Here is a 16,539-nt window from a genome sequence, read left to right on the forward strand (position 1 = left end):
TCATTGTATGCTTTTAGCCTGGATTTGAAATTAGATACTTCTTAATTAATTTTACTTTAGTGTTGAGTGTTTAACTTTGTAGGAAGACAATTCTTTGTTCAGTATTTTGTAACTGACAATGCCCAGAAACTATCATAGTGTGGGTCAATGTACATGTCAGACATTTGTAGTTACAAAAATAATTTGTTCCATGTGTGACGTTATGCAACTAGCTCCCCTATTTTGCATTAGTTTCAAGTGGTCAGTGCTGGTTTTTATTTATTCCTGAGAATTGAATGGATGTTTTAAGTCCACTTTTTAAAATTTTAACTTATAAGTGGTTACATTTTGTTGTCAAGCCTGCTCCTGTTGTGCTGGATCTATTCTGTTTGCTTTTATTTTCAAGACCTAATGTGAACCACTGCATTTGGAATTTTCACTTAATTGCTCATACCTTATGATACATTGCTCTGTCATCAAGTTGAGTTTGTCTGCAGTTTGGAAACATCTGTTTCTTCTCTTTTCTTCAAGATGTTATTCATTAAGGTTAAAAATATTGTGCAGGTTTTTAATGTTTATGCCCACCAGATTATCTGTTTCCTTTCTGCAATTCTTAATAAAACACTCCTGCCCCATGTTTGCAGATTGCCTATAATATGCTTGTCTGTTCTCTTTTAGAATACTGCTGTACAGTGTGGGATCCTTAACAGCTAAGTTTGATGGAGTACAACAAAAAAGTTCAAAAAAGGGCAGCACCTTTTGTATTATTGCAAAATAGGGGAGAGAGTATCACTGAAATGATACAGGATTTGGGATCGACTCATTAAAACAAAGGCATTTTTTGCTGCGGAGGAATCTTCCCACAAAATTCCATTAAGTTTCTCCTCCAAATGCACACACAAAATACAAGCTTTCGCAACCCACGGTTCCTTCATCAGGAAAGAGGGAAGGAGAGGGAAATACAAAAGGATATGGGTTTAAGGGAGAGGGTAAGGAGTCACTCCAATCCTGGAAGCGAAAAGACTTACCTTAGGGGGAAAAAGGGACAGGTATACACTCGCACACACACACACACACACACACACATATACATCTGCACATATACAGACACAAGCAGACATATGTAAAGGCAAAGAGTTTGGGCCTCGACTGTCATCTCTGCCCACACTGTACAGAGGTCACTCTTTAAATACTTACAGTGATGCCTCGATTATTTTAAACTGTTGAATAAGAGAAAAGATATCAATCAAGGCAATTTGGGAATGATACACTTACAGTGTAGGTCACTAGTTCTGTTCCAGCCTCCTGCAATTACTTATCATTTAATGAATATGATTTTGGGAAGTTTCTACAACTTATTTATGTGTGGAATTTTGTTATTTATGAGAACATTCTTTTTATATATAAGAGTGAGGACTCTTAACTGAGGCAGCCAGTTCCACCCCACACATGCTTTGTACACGATTGACAAATGTGCTTTCAATGTAAAGTTTTAATTCTTGTTAAGGGCACTGCTCCCATAACTGGTACTCAAGATAACAGGCATACTTTGCCAAAGTGATTTTTAGTGATACCTAGCAAGCTTGTCACTGGTAAAAGTATTCACTGCATTTGTTCCTTAAGTGTATAAGTGAGATTTTAAATGCATGAAGGAAAAAAATGGAATTTGAATGCTGGTGGTGGAATAAATTTTTACCACAGTTATTCAAGTGATAAGGGGAGAAGAGGTAGTGACAAAGTTCCCCACCATTAGACTTTGTGCTGTTGTCCTGGATTAAATTCCAAACCTCTCTGTGGTAGGTGAGGGAGTGATGTCATTTGACTCTGTTGGAAATGGAAATGCTGTGTGGCAGGGCCTGAAGCCACTTCAGTGACTTGCATCTCATTGGTAATGAAGTGATAATGAAAGGACAACACAACACCCAGTCCCTGAGCCGAGAAAATCTCCCACTCAGTCGGGAATCGAACAAGGGCTGTTAGGCATGACATTCCATTGTGCTGACCACTCAACTACCAGGGGCAGACATTTGACTCTGTTGATTGTGATCTGCCCATCAGATGGGGACATTAAACTCAGCAACCCCCATGTTATTTGAGAAGAATAGGCCATGTGCCAGTACTGAGTTTCACCCTCTCTCTTCTCTCATATCACATAACATAGACATGACAACACTATACACATATTGATTACCATCACCTACACTCGACAGATGCACTTATAACACAACTCTCACACACCACAAGGAAATGGGTCATTTTAGACAGAGCATGAAAACCCTTTTGGATTAGGCAACAGAACAGCTCCCCAAGATCTCCCAGTTGACAAAGCCATACAACCCTTTTTTTCTCTTTAGTACAATGTTTGCCATCACATATGATTATGTTTTAATTAAATTGTTTATGAAATATGACAATTAATTCACCTAAAATTTTGAGAAGTTATCCATTACCACCAGAAGCTTCAAGAATGATTGACAATTGTATTAACATCAATTTTATATTGGTCTGGCTTATGGAGTGAACTGGTTTTCCAAGCAAAATCTGTTATGTAATCCAAAGTACACACCTTGAGTGAGAGGAGATAGGGTGATCATATTCACAGGACATGTACATTAGTATGTTCTGCAGAAATGATTAGCATTTGAACCATGTAGGCCTGTGGGTTCAAGGTCAACATTGATATGGCAGCACAACACTGCCTTTCAGTAAAATGTGCCTGCGGCTCTCATTGTCATTATAAACTGAAGCTAAAGGATCAGTGTGACTTGAGCAGATGTGCAGGATGCCTCATATGTGCATGCACAAACCATACTGTCAAATTAGTGAGTTTTAAAGAGGGTACATTTTTGGCATGAGAGAATGTGATGTGTCCATCCAGGAAATTGCTGCTTGTTTGAGACAAAGTGTTTGGCAGTGCAACGGGTGTGTGCAGAATGATTCATGGAAGGCAGTAGAACATGAGGAGATGGCTCAGGATGCACCACCCAGACTACCACTCGATAAGATCGACAGCTCATCTGAATGGCACTGGAGGACCGATCTGTGTCCTCCTCAACTCTGACACAACAGTGGTACAGTGTTACACATTGTACACTATCAGGTGTAACAGTCGGTAGCCATTTATTATCGCAAGGGTTTCGTACACTTCATCCACTTTTCCATCCTGCTAGATGGCAGTAGTGTATGGAACAACATCACTGGGGAACAGGAATGGCATCAGATAATATTTTAGGATGAATCCAGGTTCCATTTATTTGCAGATCATGGCTGCATTTTGGTTCACCACAGACATGCGGAGTGCCATCCCAGTGACTGCGTTTGCACAAGACATACGGCACCACATCAAGGCCTTATGGAGTGGAGTGCAATTGGGTACAACCACAAATCACAGTTGGTGCAGGTCCAGGCCAGTGTAACCAGTGTGACCTATGTGAATGCCACCCGTGACCTGTAGCAATACCTTTTCTGCACAACACCCCAGATGACATTTTTCAGCAAGACAATGCACGACCACAAGTTGCTGCATGATCGCGTGCCTTCTTGGTGTCACAGGATGTCAGTCTTTTGCTGTGGCCCACCAGATCACAAGACTTGTTGCCAAATGGGAATGTGTGGGACATGGGGATATGATGGGTGCAGCACTGTAACCCAATGCGAACCACCAAAGATGAACTTCGGAACCAGGTAAAAGCTGCATGAATGGCTATACCACAGGACACCATTCATGTCATATACACATCAATGCCATTGTTCTTGGAATAAGTTAGCAGGGCCCATGGAAAACATTGCACCTGTGAGGCAACAGGACACAGGCCAAACAGAGGTGAATGAAATGCTAATCATTTCTGCAGAATATATTAATGTAAGTGTCATGTGAATATGAATGTCCTATCGTCAGTCATTCAAGGTGTTCTTTGTTTTCTGAACATGAGTGTAGAATACATTCAGTAGGAATTGTCAAAGAATATATATACTAATACTGTGAAACCTTTGGTTAACAATATTGATACCAACTCAACTGGGAGAGAGATATGAATTATACCTGTAAATTAAAAGATACTGAAACAGTGTGGTGTGTGTGTGTGTGTGTGTGTGTGTGTGTGTGTGTGTGTGTTCTATTTCATTGGCACCAGTCACCAGTCCATGTCAATAGCTCAAGCCCACTCTTTGATTCCTGTGTGGGTCGAGGTAGTCCCCAGATCAGCAAGAGTGCAATGAGTGTAGTGTATTTAGAGGCAAGCACAGGATGCTTGAGGAAGTTGTTTACCAGCCAACAGAAATGAGAGCTCTGTGGTCCAAGTGAGGTGTCAACATTGAATGTATGCAGAGGCCTCACTCTCAAGTGTCTTGAACAGGTGACACCCGGCAGAATTCTATGATTTATACATCACTCTGTAGACAGATAGCTAACACTTGGTTCAAGAATCATGAAAGAAGGTTGTATACATGGAAGAACCCTGGATATACTAAAAGGTATCAGATAGATTATATAATGGTAAGACAGAGATTTAGGAACCAGGTTTTAAATTGTAAGACATTTCCAGGGGCAGATGTGGACTCTGACCACAATCTATTCGTTATGAACTGCAAATTAAAACTGAAGAAACTGCAAAAAGGTGGGAATTTAAGGAGATGGAACCTGGATAAACTGACTAAACCAGAGATTGTACAGAGTTTCAGGGAGAGCATAAGGGAACAATCGACAGGAATGTGGGAACAAAATACAGTAGAAGAAGAATGGGTAGCATTGAGAGATGAAATAGTGAAGGCAGCAGAGGATTAAATAGGTAAAAAGACGAGGGCTAGAAGAAACCCTTGGGTAACAGAAGGAATATTGAATTTAATTGATGAAAGGAGAAGATATAAAAATGCAGTAAATGAAGCAGGCAAAAAGGAATACAAACATCTCAAAAATGAGATCGACAGGAAGTGCAAAATGGCTAAGCAGGGATGGCTAGAGGACAAATGTAAGGATGTAGAGGCTTATCTCACTACGGTTAAAATAGATACTGCTTACAGGAAAATTAAAGAGACCTTTGGAGAAAGGAGAACCACTTGCATGAATATCAAGAGCTTTGATGGAAACCCAGTTCTAAGCAAAGAAGGGAAAGCAGAAAGGTGGAAGGAGTATGTAGAGGGTCTATACAAGGGCGATGTACTTGAGGACAACATTATGGAAATGGAAGAGGATGTAGATGAAGATGAAATGGGAGATACGATACTGCGTAAAGAGTTTGCCAGAGCACTGAAAGACCTGAGTCGAAACAAGGCCCCCGGAGTAGACAACATTCCATTAGAACTACTGACAGCCTTGGGAGAGCCAGTCCTGACAAAACTACCATCTGGTGAGCAAGGTGTATGAGACAGACAAAATACCCTCAGACTTCAAGAACAATATAATAATTCCAATTCCAAAGAAAGCAGGTGTTGACAGATGTGAAAATTACTGAACTATCAGTTTAATAAGTCACAGCTGCAAAATACTAATGTGAATTCTTTACAGATGAATGGAAAAGCTTATAGAAGCCGACCTCGGGGAAGATCAGTTTGGATTCCGTAGAAATGATGGAACACGTGAGGCAATACTGACCCTACGACTATTCTTAGAAGAAAGATTAAGGAAAGGCAAACCTATGTTTCTAGCATTTGTAGACTTAGAGAAAGCTTTTGACAATGTTTATTGGAATACTTTCTTTCAAATTCTGAAGGTAGCAGGGGTAAAATACAGGGAGCGAAAGGTTATTTACAATTTGTACAGAAACCAGATGGCAGTTATAAGAGTCGAGGGACATGAAAGGGAAGCAGTGGTTGGGAATGGAGTGAGACAGGGTTGTAGCCTATCCCCGATGTTATTCAATCTGTATATTGAGTAAGCAATAAAGGAAACAAAAGAAAAGTTCAGAGTAGGTATTAAAATCCATGGAGAAGAAATAAAAACTTTGAGGTTCACCGATGACATTGTAATTCTGTCAGAGACAGCAAAGGACTTGGAAGAGCAGCTGAACGGAATGGACAGTGTCTTGAAAGGAGAGTATAAGATGAACATCAACAAAAGCAAAACAAGGATAATGGAATGTAGTCGAATTAAGTCGGGTGATGCTGAGGGAACTGGATTAGGAAATGAGACACTTAAAGTAGTATAGGAGTTTTCTTATTTGGGGAGCAAAATAACTGACGATGGTCGAAGTAGAGAGGATATAAAATGTAAACTGGCAATGGCAAGGAAAGCGTTTCTGAAGAAGAAAAATTTGTTAACATCGAGTATAGATTTAAATGTCAGGAAGTCGTTTCTGAAAGTATTTGTATGGAGTGTAGCCATGTATGGAAGTGAAACATGGATGATAAATATTTTGGACAAGAAGAGAATAGAGCTTTTGAAATGTGGTGCTACAGAAGAATGCTGAAAATTAGATGGGTAGATCACATAACTAATGAGGAGGTATTGAATAGAATTGGGGAGAAGAGGAGTTTGTGGCACAACTTGACTAGAAGAAGGGATCGGTTGGTAGGACATGTTCTGAGACATCAAGGGATCACCAATTTAGTATTGGAGGGCAGTGTGGAGGGTAAAAATCGTAGACGGATATCAAGAGATGAATACACTAAGCAGATTCAGAAGGATGTAGGTTGCAGTAGGTACTGGGAGATGAAGAAGCTTGCACAGGATAGAATAGCATGGAGAGCTGCATCAAACCAGTCTCGGTACTGAAGACCACAACAACAACTGTAGACAGAAGGAAGGTCAGTCAGATTGCCTGTGACTGCATTTCTTCTAACCAACAGTGAAACTCAATGTGGGTAGCAAAGAACTGTTTCACATGGGAATCGCCCAGCACATTCTGGTCCAATCTTCATTTTTGTTCAGTTAATGTTCTCCTCTATAATCCTGTATGAGCTTTTGCTTGGAGAATTTGTATAAATTTTGGCTTTTGTTGTTTTTGTATTTACACTATCATCTCTTGGCATCAATAGTGATGCTATGAATATGTTTTATTGTGGCCAATCCATGGGCCATGACAGTTTCTGTTCTGTGTAAAATGCAGATTGGGCCACCTGCTATTTATTGTGTATTGGTGCACTATGTTTTAGTCAGAGGTCTAAATTATGACATATTAATAAATTTTTAGTGTGGCCAGTCTAGGGGCTGTGATATTATAAAAACTGCTATTCTGTGGGTAAACTGGAGATTTGATCAGTTCTGATTAGTTTTGATTTAGGTGTACTAATACACTTTGTTTCTGCTAGAGAGCCTTAACTTGATATAATGACATGTTTTAATGTGAGCAATCAATGGGCCATTTTATGTGAATAATTGCTGTTCTGAGCAAATTAGTGATTTGGCTGACTGCTCTTTATTGTTTGTGGCTGTGTAATAATTCTCGCTATTCCACCCAGTGACTTAAGTTCTGGTATAAACATGCTTAATTAATTAAATATATACATAAACACTTGTATATGAATACCTGTTCTAAAGAGGACTCTGGTTAAGTTGAGAATTGTACTATCCTGTGCAGCATCACTGATTCTGTATTTAAATCATAATCATGGTGTCTGGATATGTTATCCTTCCTTTAATATTATTTGGTAGCCAGTGCTGTTTAGTTCAGTTACATACCTAGTGAGCTTGGTTTTTGCTTATAAGCCTCCTACAGCCACCTGACATTGCGTAACTTTATGTTGCTTGAAACCTTTGGAGCACTGTTGATTCTTGGGCGTGCCTCTACCCATGTTTATAAAGGATAAAGAAAAACAGAAGTTCTGTTAAGTAAATCTAGTTAGAGTAATTGTTTGGCTAAGTTAATTTTCACCTTCCTCATAAATATTAGTTGTGCAGGAAAGGGAGTGATTCATTTCAAATTATTTGTATCGTCACATGTGACCGACTTCACTAAAGATCCTTTTGCCAAAATTATGTACATGTATTGATTAATTTGTTTATAGGGATAAGTTAAATGAGATCACCTTATCTGATGCCTCTTGACTTGCTACACTAGTTGGCTCAAAATAATGTGCAAACATAATGCCAAATTGTTCTAAAGGAACTACAGCTCTTAGCACTGTCTCTCTCTTGCAGCCTGATTTATAATATTTTGCCTTTGTATTTCTTTAACGTGTGGTGACCTTGTCTTTATACTTGGTTGACTCTGTGGAGCATGCAAAATGGATGAATAACTCACCAGTTGCTCCACCAAAGAGGATTTATTTTGATGTAAGGTACCTGCTTCAGCAAAAATTTCACAGGCTGTATGCCTTATCACTGTTGTTCAATCATTTTCATGAGAACATTAGTGAGCAAGTACGTTTAAAATACCCGAAGACCTAGGTAAATTGAATTAGTTCATGTGTTTATATTGTAAATGTTTACCCTGTGAAACAAAGAAAATTCAAGTTACACTTGCTATTATGTTGTAAAACATTTATTAATCTGACAGAAAGATTTTTTCTTGTAACAATAATTTTGAATAATCCTTGTAATTTGTCAAAGCCATTGTGTTACTACATCAGAGCATTTCCATTTGCAAATTGTGGCTCTGGGTGTTCATTACAAATGAGATCGATTTTTTTAGCAGTATACCTCTTTCTGTTCGCTGGAGTAGCTTTGGATTTTGATCTTAACTGTTTTTCTCAAATTCATACTTAGCTGACATCCACTCGCACTGATCAGTTTTAAATTGAGCAGTTGTTTTAATAAACATACTGAGGGTGACTAAATTGAATATTTGTTGTTACTGTGGTCTAGCACCTTATGGCTCCAAACACAACCCAGCTCCCTGCCACTACACAGTGATTATCTATGTGTAATATACTTTTACCTTCTCCAATGAGTTATTTTATAATGCCTGCTTGTATGGGCAAATTTTCCTTCCATTGTTAATGTATTAACATTATAAAAAAGAGTCTCCAGTTTACCATGCTGAGAACATTTGTGGTTATGAATTTATAAATCATTGTTTCACTAATAGAAATTCCAAGATCGATACAATACACAAAAATGTAGTTTGTTAACCATTCACCAGTAGTTTATTGATGATTCATGCGTAGCAATATACAACAATACAGAGACAGTTTTAGCTTTGAAACTACTGCTCTATTTCTAACTGCAGTGAGACTGACTTTATATGGGGCTGCTCAGTCTGAGAGGAAAGTTATGTGATAATTTGGAGGAAGGTAGTCATGTTATTTGTTACTTACTGAGGAAGTAACATGTACTAGTGTTCCAAATAACAATGTCATCCAAGTTAAGACCTTAATTACTCAGCCCTGTTTCTTTTCACAAAACCCTTTTACTGTGTGGTAGTACTTTCCTGCATCTGATTTCTGAGATGGAAACTGTTGCCCCCCAAAAGCTTGAAGAACATTCCCAAGCACACCTGAGGGAGCTATTGTAGCTCTTCATGTTTCAGTCCAGTATGAAAGTATCTCCAGCCAGCAAATAATCTATCCCCCATCACTTCTCTCAGCCATTCCATTCTCACCCCTAGATATTGCTTTGCCAGTCTACTCTACCTTCTTCAGCCCCTGAAACCTCTTTCATGCTTTGTAAGTTACAATGATCTGAATATCCAACACTCTCATCAATTAAGCTTTCTAAAATTCGCCCCCTACAGAAGATTCAGTTCTCTCAACAGGCCCTAGTGCAAAACCTGATTTAACCAAACTGAACTAGTGAAAGATCTATTTGCCTTACTTGTTCCTATGAGTAGAAGGACTTCTTTGCTTCCCATATTACTGACCACAGACAGCTGAAAGAGCACAAAGAACATTGTTCTGAATTGTTCCCACTTGCCTTAAAAATTGTCCAAAATCCCTTCCACACAGTCACACTCTGACAACTATCCAAGGATTTCTCACCCCAGTCTGGCATCTACTTTATTCCCTAAGTTTCTCCTCACTATCCAAACATCACAGCTACAGAATAAACAGTTGTTCATGACCTTGAAACCAATATTTAGCTTATCATTCTTCCAAAACACAATGTTCGTGACTGTGGTCTTGGACTTCAGTGAGTCTGTCTCTTACTGAGGATATCTGAAAACTATCCACCACATCACTTAGCAAACCTCTACATTTTCACAGCTTTCACATATTTCAAAAATACCATCCCTAGGGCCGTACTGCCCATGAGAGTCAGTTCTGCAATGGGACGTAGGAGTTTGTCTAATACGACAATAAATTTGCCAGAGCTTTGCGGACAGTCAATTCCATACCAAGCTAGTCCAGAAACAGCTTTCTGTGACACCAACAAAGATACCATCACTGTGAACCAGTCCCTTAACAGTACACCTCGTATCACTCAACAGTATTCAGGCCTTGAAAAGCTCAAGCACATACTGTGCCATGACTTCCTATTTAAACTCTTTTCTTAATCTTACTTCACACAGGTCATTCACCTGTGGTCAACATAAGTGGAACACAAAATAAGAAGAATCACATGTGAAAGAAGCCATGCAATATATTGCAGTAAATATCAATGAAGGGATAACAACTAACTAACTGTTTATGAACCAACAAACAGTGGCTAACTACAAACTCAAGCACCTAGTTTCTCAACATGCTCTACACCACAAATCCATGTTTTCAAGAGTTAAATGAGTGCAGTGGTGCAGTCATTTGAGAGGACAATGGTTCAAATCCCTGTCCAGATGCCCAAATCTAGGTTTTCCATAATTTCCCTAAATTACTTCGGACAAATGTCTGGATGGTTCCTTCAAAAATGGCATGGCCAATTTCCTTTGCCTTTTGTATATTGAGCTTCTACTCCTTCTCTAATGACTCTCCAGTTGAAAGAACATTAAACTCTGTTGTTCATTCCTTTTTCTCAGCAGCTACTTCAGTGGCCATGCCATTTTGATCCTTCTCCCAGCAACAGCTCCCCTGAAATACATAAGTAAGAACTATTCCTCCAGTATACCCTCCATTCTGAGAATCCCTTTGGTCCAAATCCTCTATATGTCCCTTTTCACACTTTTTACCTTATCCTTACTTTTTCTCTCTTGTCATTTTCTACACCATTCCTCCCCCGCCCAAATCCTTCACTTATCTTTCCCTTTCAATCTTTCCTCCCTCTCTCACTCTGTCTCTACTTCTTTTTCAGTTTTGTCATTATTTTTTCAGTCCTTATTTTGCTATAGTTGCTGCTGTCTCTCACTCTATCATGTCTCTCATTGACTGCCGAGTCACTCATAAACAGGCAGTGTCACCACAGCTTCAGAAGATTATGTTTGGCTGTTTTGATTATGTGTTTGTGTGGAACATTTAAATTAGACAAAAACTTGAAGGCTAGTAATCTCTCAGTGATGACACATGTTCTAAGGCACTCAGCTATGAGTGAATAATTGTGCTTCTTTATTTTTGTTTATGAAATCTATTTTATAAACAGTTGTTAAAGTTTAAATTCACCATCTGTCAGAATTGAGGTTAATTTGGATATATTAAGGCAATAACTGAAAATTCTGAGAAAGAGGATGCTCTCCAAATCTATAATAAATAACAGTACTGTAGAGGTCTTTGATAAGCATATATTTTAATTGTATTTTTCAGCCTCATATCATAAATAGATATCATGATTTGTTTCAATTTCTTGGTAAGTATTCTAAGGTGATTTTCAACAGTCTGATGATAACTTGTTAAGAGATCAAAACTGTTTATAACACTGTTTATGTCACTACAGACTGCAATATACATTAAAAGAATTTTGTTTACAAGATGGTCACTGGGTTCCCCTAATGCACTATATCTAGTCTCTGATATTCACAGTGGTGATATTTGCTTTTAAGATTTTTACAGTACTTTACTTGACCACTATATTATTATGTCCCACTAAAAAATCCTAATCCATTTTCAAACCATCAATAACAAAAGAGCATTCTTGATTAAATTTTAAGGTTCCATTTATAATTCACACTGGATCATTTGTAACAGCATAAATTTTCAATGAAATTGCTTACCTTTGTAGATATTGTGTCCATTTGCAAGGGCAAGAACACCAAACTCACTGAAGGAAGCCACCAGTAGCAGCCAACCAGAGAGAAACTGCAATAGCAGCATTCTTATTTCTGTAAGGAATTAAAAATTGATATGCTCTTGAATGCATTATATACAACTAGTTAATTAATAAAAAGATACACCAGCTATAAAGTAAGCAGTTAGCAAAAGATTATTGTGTTTTAATGTTTTATGAGGTGTATGGATAGTGCCAATAAAGACTGTATTTCAAGAGATTAATATGACAAGAATGACATTTTTAACAAAAATAAACTGGGTCCTTTCATAATGAAATCTTTAATTTACCAAATTTATCCCCATTTTCATCACCATGAGTTAAATTTCTGAATATGATGCAACATCTCAGTAGCGTAGATACTGGTTACAGCAGATCTCGATGCAGTATATATTTATGTAGTTTATATTAATAAAAATAACTATATCTGTGTATGTACATTCTGTGTCTCCTCCTAAACCACTGGATTGAATTCAACCAAACAAAGTAAATTAATCACTTACTATCTGTAAAGAAGCTCTGTTGGGATAAAAACCACCTATCTCCCATAGAGATGAAGTCAGATCTGTACCAAGGCGATCCAGCACCCCTGATAAAACTGACAAAGCTGCCTCCATCCCTTCCCTCCTGCTGTAAAATTGAGTTCCAGCTATTTTTTTAAACAGATTTAACCAATATTATACTTTTTTAAGTAGGTTTAATACAAATGATGAAACTGACTGCCCCATGAGATTTGATACAACAACTACACAAGTTTAGTGTGTGTCAGAACTTCAGTCACATTAGAATAACAACAAAATACCTTATACCTCAGAGAGGCCTGCTTTTTAAGGTCTACTGACACTGGATGCTTGAGCAATGTAGCTGAAGACCAGTGAGCACTATCTGATTACATGAGGGTTCAACTAGGTGAACATAGTGTAGATATCTACAGACACAATGGCTAATAGCTCTAGTAATATTAGAGGGAAGTGCTCTAATCTAGACTCCTCCCCCCCTCCCCCATCCCCACCACCACCATCCTCCTAAAGCTTGCCCTGAATTCTCCTGAACTTTAGTGGGACCAAATGTAAATAGCAGTTTAGGCTTCTGCCACTCTTTAGCAGCATGCACACGTCAAGTCCCCTGCTCCACTTGTTGCTTATCAGTGTGCCACTACATGTTTTGACAATGGAAAAACTTTATACTTTGTACTATATTTTTCATTACTCCTGCTACATATTGACAGGTGAGCCTTTCAGTCTATGCATATTCTTGAACCGCAAAGATTAAACTTAATTTTTATGACCAAACCATTTGATTTAGATGTTTGGTTAAAAATTTATTCTATCAACAAAATGTAGGCTGTAAACATGTAAACTGGACTCCCTTCAGCTGCTTAATCTAACCCCCCCCTCCCACACACACTTTTTCATGTTTAAAGTCTGACTGTATTATGAGTACACTCTCTTATTCTCTTGGAATCCCTTTTCATATTTGGCTGGTGTTGTGTGCTTCTATACACGCTGGTTGGGTGTATTTGAATTTTGGTCACCTGTTCACTCGTGGTCTTGTTGTCAGAATGTCTTCCATGTCTGGACGTTTCGTTAATATGTGTCTCCCGTAGTTTGCTCTGAGTTTAGTCAGTCTGTTCTGTAGCGGCTTCACGCCTGTGATGTCATATACATCGTCACTGGGCGTGATCCTTGGCAGTCTACAGATGCTGCGTAGAAGTCGTCTTTCGGTCGAGGCAAGTCGTTCTGCTACCGGTTTGTGCAAGCCCCCTAAGGGGGCTGCTGCGTATTCTATCACTGGTCTAATGTACATCTTGTAGATTTCGATCGCTGTTCTTCGTCATATCCATGGAATCGTTCTTGTACTTATCTTCAAAATGGTTCAAATGGCTCTGAGCACTATGGGACTTAACGTCTGAGGTCATCAGTCCCCTAGAACTTAGAACTACTTAAACCTATCTAAATTAAGGACATCACACACATCCATGCCCGAGGCAGGATTCGAACCTGCAACCGTAGCAGTCGCGCAGTATCCAGACTATAGCGCCTAGAACCGCTCGGGCACTCCGGCCGGCTTTGTACTTGTCTGATTAGGCATTGTTTTTTTCTCATCTTGTTTAGCAGGTAAGCGAGGTGTGTTTTCCATTTTAATTACTTGTCTGGGTACACTCCTTGGTGTGTCCCACAGCTTCAGTTGTATGTAATTTGTGTTTTGTTGCCGTTTTTTGGGCAGGTTTCTGTGTCTGAATAAAACCATTTGGGTTTTGGTTGGGTTTGGGCGGATTCTCCATTTTGCCATCCAGGTTTCTAGTCGTTGTAGGTAAGTCTAAGTCTTTCATTGTACTTGTCGTCTTCAATTCTGTGCACCAGTAGGCGGTGTCGTCAGCGTACAGTCCTACCGTTTCTTTGGGGGTTGTTGTCGTTGGTACGTCATCCGTGTAAAGCGCGTATAGAAGCAGGGATAGGATACCTCCTTGTGGTACTCCTGCTTGTGGTGTGAATTCTCGGGAGGAAGCTCCGCCGACATGTACCTTGCACTTCTTATTTGTGATGTACGTCCGTATTTGTCGTATAACCTTGGTCGGGAGGCCCTATTTGTCCAGTTTGTTGAGCAGTCCTGTATGCCAAAGCCTGCCGAAGGCACGCTCTATTTCTTTGAAGACAGCGAGCGTGCAATGCCCTCTGTTGAAGCATTGCGTCATTCCGTTGGTCAGTCTAATTAACGGGTTGTTGGCGGAGTGATTTTGTCGGAAACCTGATTGTGTCAAAGGGAGGATTTCGTTGCGTTCTACGTACGTTTTTATGCGGTCAGTTAGTATCCTTTCGTATGTTTTCCCTACGACGTCGAGTAGAGATATCAGTCTGTAGGATCTTGAGTCAGTCTTTCGTTTGTCAGGTTTTGGTAGCATTATTGTTTTGCTAGTTTTCCAAGTGGTAGGTAGTGTTTCGTTTGTGAGACAATAGTTATAGATGAGGGAGAGGATGGGTCTCTGGAAGTGTATACGTCTTATGTCATTTTGTCCCGGGGCTGTGTTACGTCCTGAGTAAATGGCATTAATTATTTCTGCGTTGGTGATCTTTGCAGTCAGCGTGTTTTCGTCTTCTGTTTCTGTTGTTGGAGTGTTTAGGGTTATGGTTATTGTTGCTCGACGTGTTTTCTGAAGTTTTCGTCGAATTTAGCGTCTTGTGGGACTGAGTATACTTGCTGCAGTACATGTCGAAATGCCTCGGCTTGTTCTGATTTATCTGTTGTTGGCTCGTTGACCACTAGTAGTGTAGTGTTAGTTGTCTGTCGTTGTCCCGTTGGTGTTTTAAAACGTTGCCAAAATTTCCCTCCTTCCTTCCTTCTGCGTGTGTCGTCCCATTATCTTTGTCGGTATTCAGATATGATTCTTTTAGTTCTGGCATTCAGTCTATTCCATTGTCTAGGTCTGGGTTGTTGTCGTGTCTGATTTGTCTACAGAGTTTTCTTTTTCTTTTTTTCTTTTTTTTGTCGAATTAGGTTGAGGGCTTCCGGCTTGTTTCCAATTTTCGACTACTATGGTGGGAATGGCTCCATCTATTGTTTGATGTATGATAGAGTTCGGCAACACGAATCTTTTTCCCGATTCGATTCAATCTCACATTGCGTATCGATTCCTACGATTCGTTCACGATTCATTCTAATCTGCGATGGCACGATTCTTATGGAATGCAAAGAGTTCTACACCTTACTCACAGATGGCAGGACATGTCTGAAATTGTCAATAGGGTTAGAATCGAACTGTGTCATGATAAGATATGCCAGAAATAGTTTATTTATGAGTAAACAAGCAATGACGTTACAAGTGTGATTCTCTATTTATACGTGTAATGCCTTAATTGATGAAAGGTCACGTTTGATTTGATTGCATCTATTGTTTTATTTCAGTATACCAGGAAAGACGAGTCGATTTGTGCGAAAGGTGGTGCAAAATTACGTGCTATGCCAGTTTGGTTGTGTGGCTTGAACGTGTCTAACTGCAGACGTCTGTTTTTTAGTAACAAAATCTAGCAGTGAGGCAGACGTGGTTTGGCTCATATCATGCTATGTTTTTCTGTGCTAATATGTCTTTCCAAGTCCACATCACCCTTGTAATTCATAACGCAGCTGACAGCCCTGCCACACAGCAGATTTAGCTTAACTTTCATTTCTTCTAAATACGAAGCATAGGTGTTTTGCTTTTAATATGTCTGAGAACTTGCCGCTGTCACTACTATTTACGCGAGAAGACGACATACTTCTGAACAGTAGGATTCAATCGTATACAGCGACATTACTTCACTAAAATTTAATATGAATCTGAACACGATAACATTCGAAAACTCGAACTTGAAATTATTAATTAAAAAGCTTTTGTTTAAAGACGGTATTACACAGCAATCCACCAAGAAAGGTATTGGTTAGAGAGCCTATATTCTCTCTATATAGGCTCTGTAATATTGGTCTAGTACTTGTGGAACTAACAGAATTAGCAAATTAGCAGTGAAGGAATGTCGCTGTATACGTGTGTATCCTACACTTTAGAAATATGTCGTCTTCTCACA

The 16,539-nt window shown here is 39.1% G+C and overlaps 1 protein-coding gene across 5 annotated transcripts in view; it reads right to left on the reverse strand.

Moving 5' to 3' along the window:
• Nucleotides 1-16,539, reverse strand: part of LOC126277958 (uncharacterized) — a 226,444-nt gene that overhangs the window by 190,785 nt on the left and 19,120 nt on the right. For all 5 annotated transcript variants that reach the window (XM_049977578.1, XM_049977579.1, XM_049977577.1 and 2 more), the window contains exon 2: nt 11,928-12,035. In XM_049977578.1, the coding sequence (XP_049833535.1) occupies nt 11,928-12,027 (100 nt within the window). In that variant the 5' untranslated portion in view covers nt 12,028-12,035. The remainder of the gene's footprint in view (nt 1-11,927; nt 12,036-16,539) is intronic.

The sequence above is a fragment of the Schistocerca gregaria genome, chromosome 6 (genome assembly GCF_023897955.1).
Source record: "Schistocerca gregaria isolate iqSchGreg1 chromosome 6, iqSchGreg1.2, whole genome shotgun sequence".
In the NCBI taxonomy this organism is placed as follows: domain Eukaryota; kingdom Metazoa; phylum Arthropoda; class Insecta; order Orthoptera; family Acrididae; genus Schistocerca; species Schistocerca gregaria.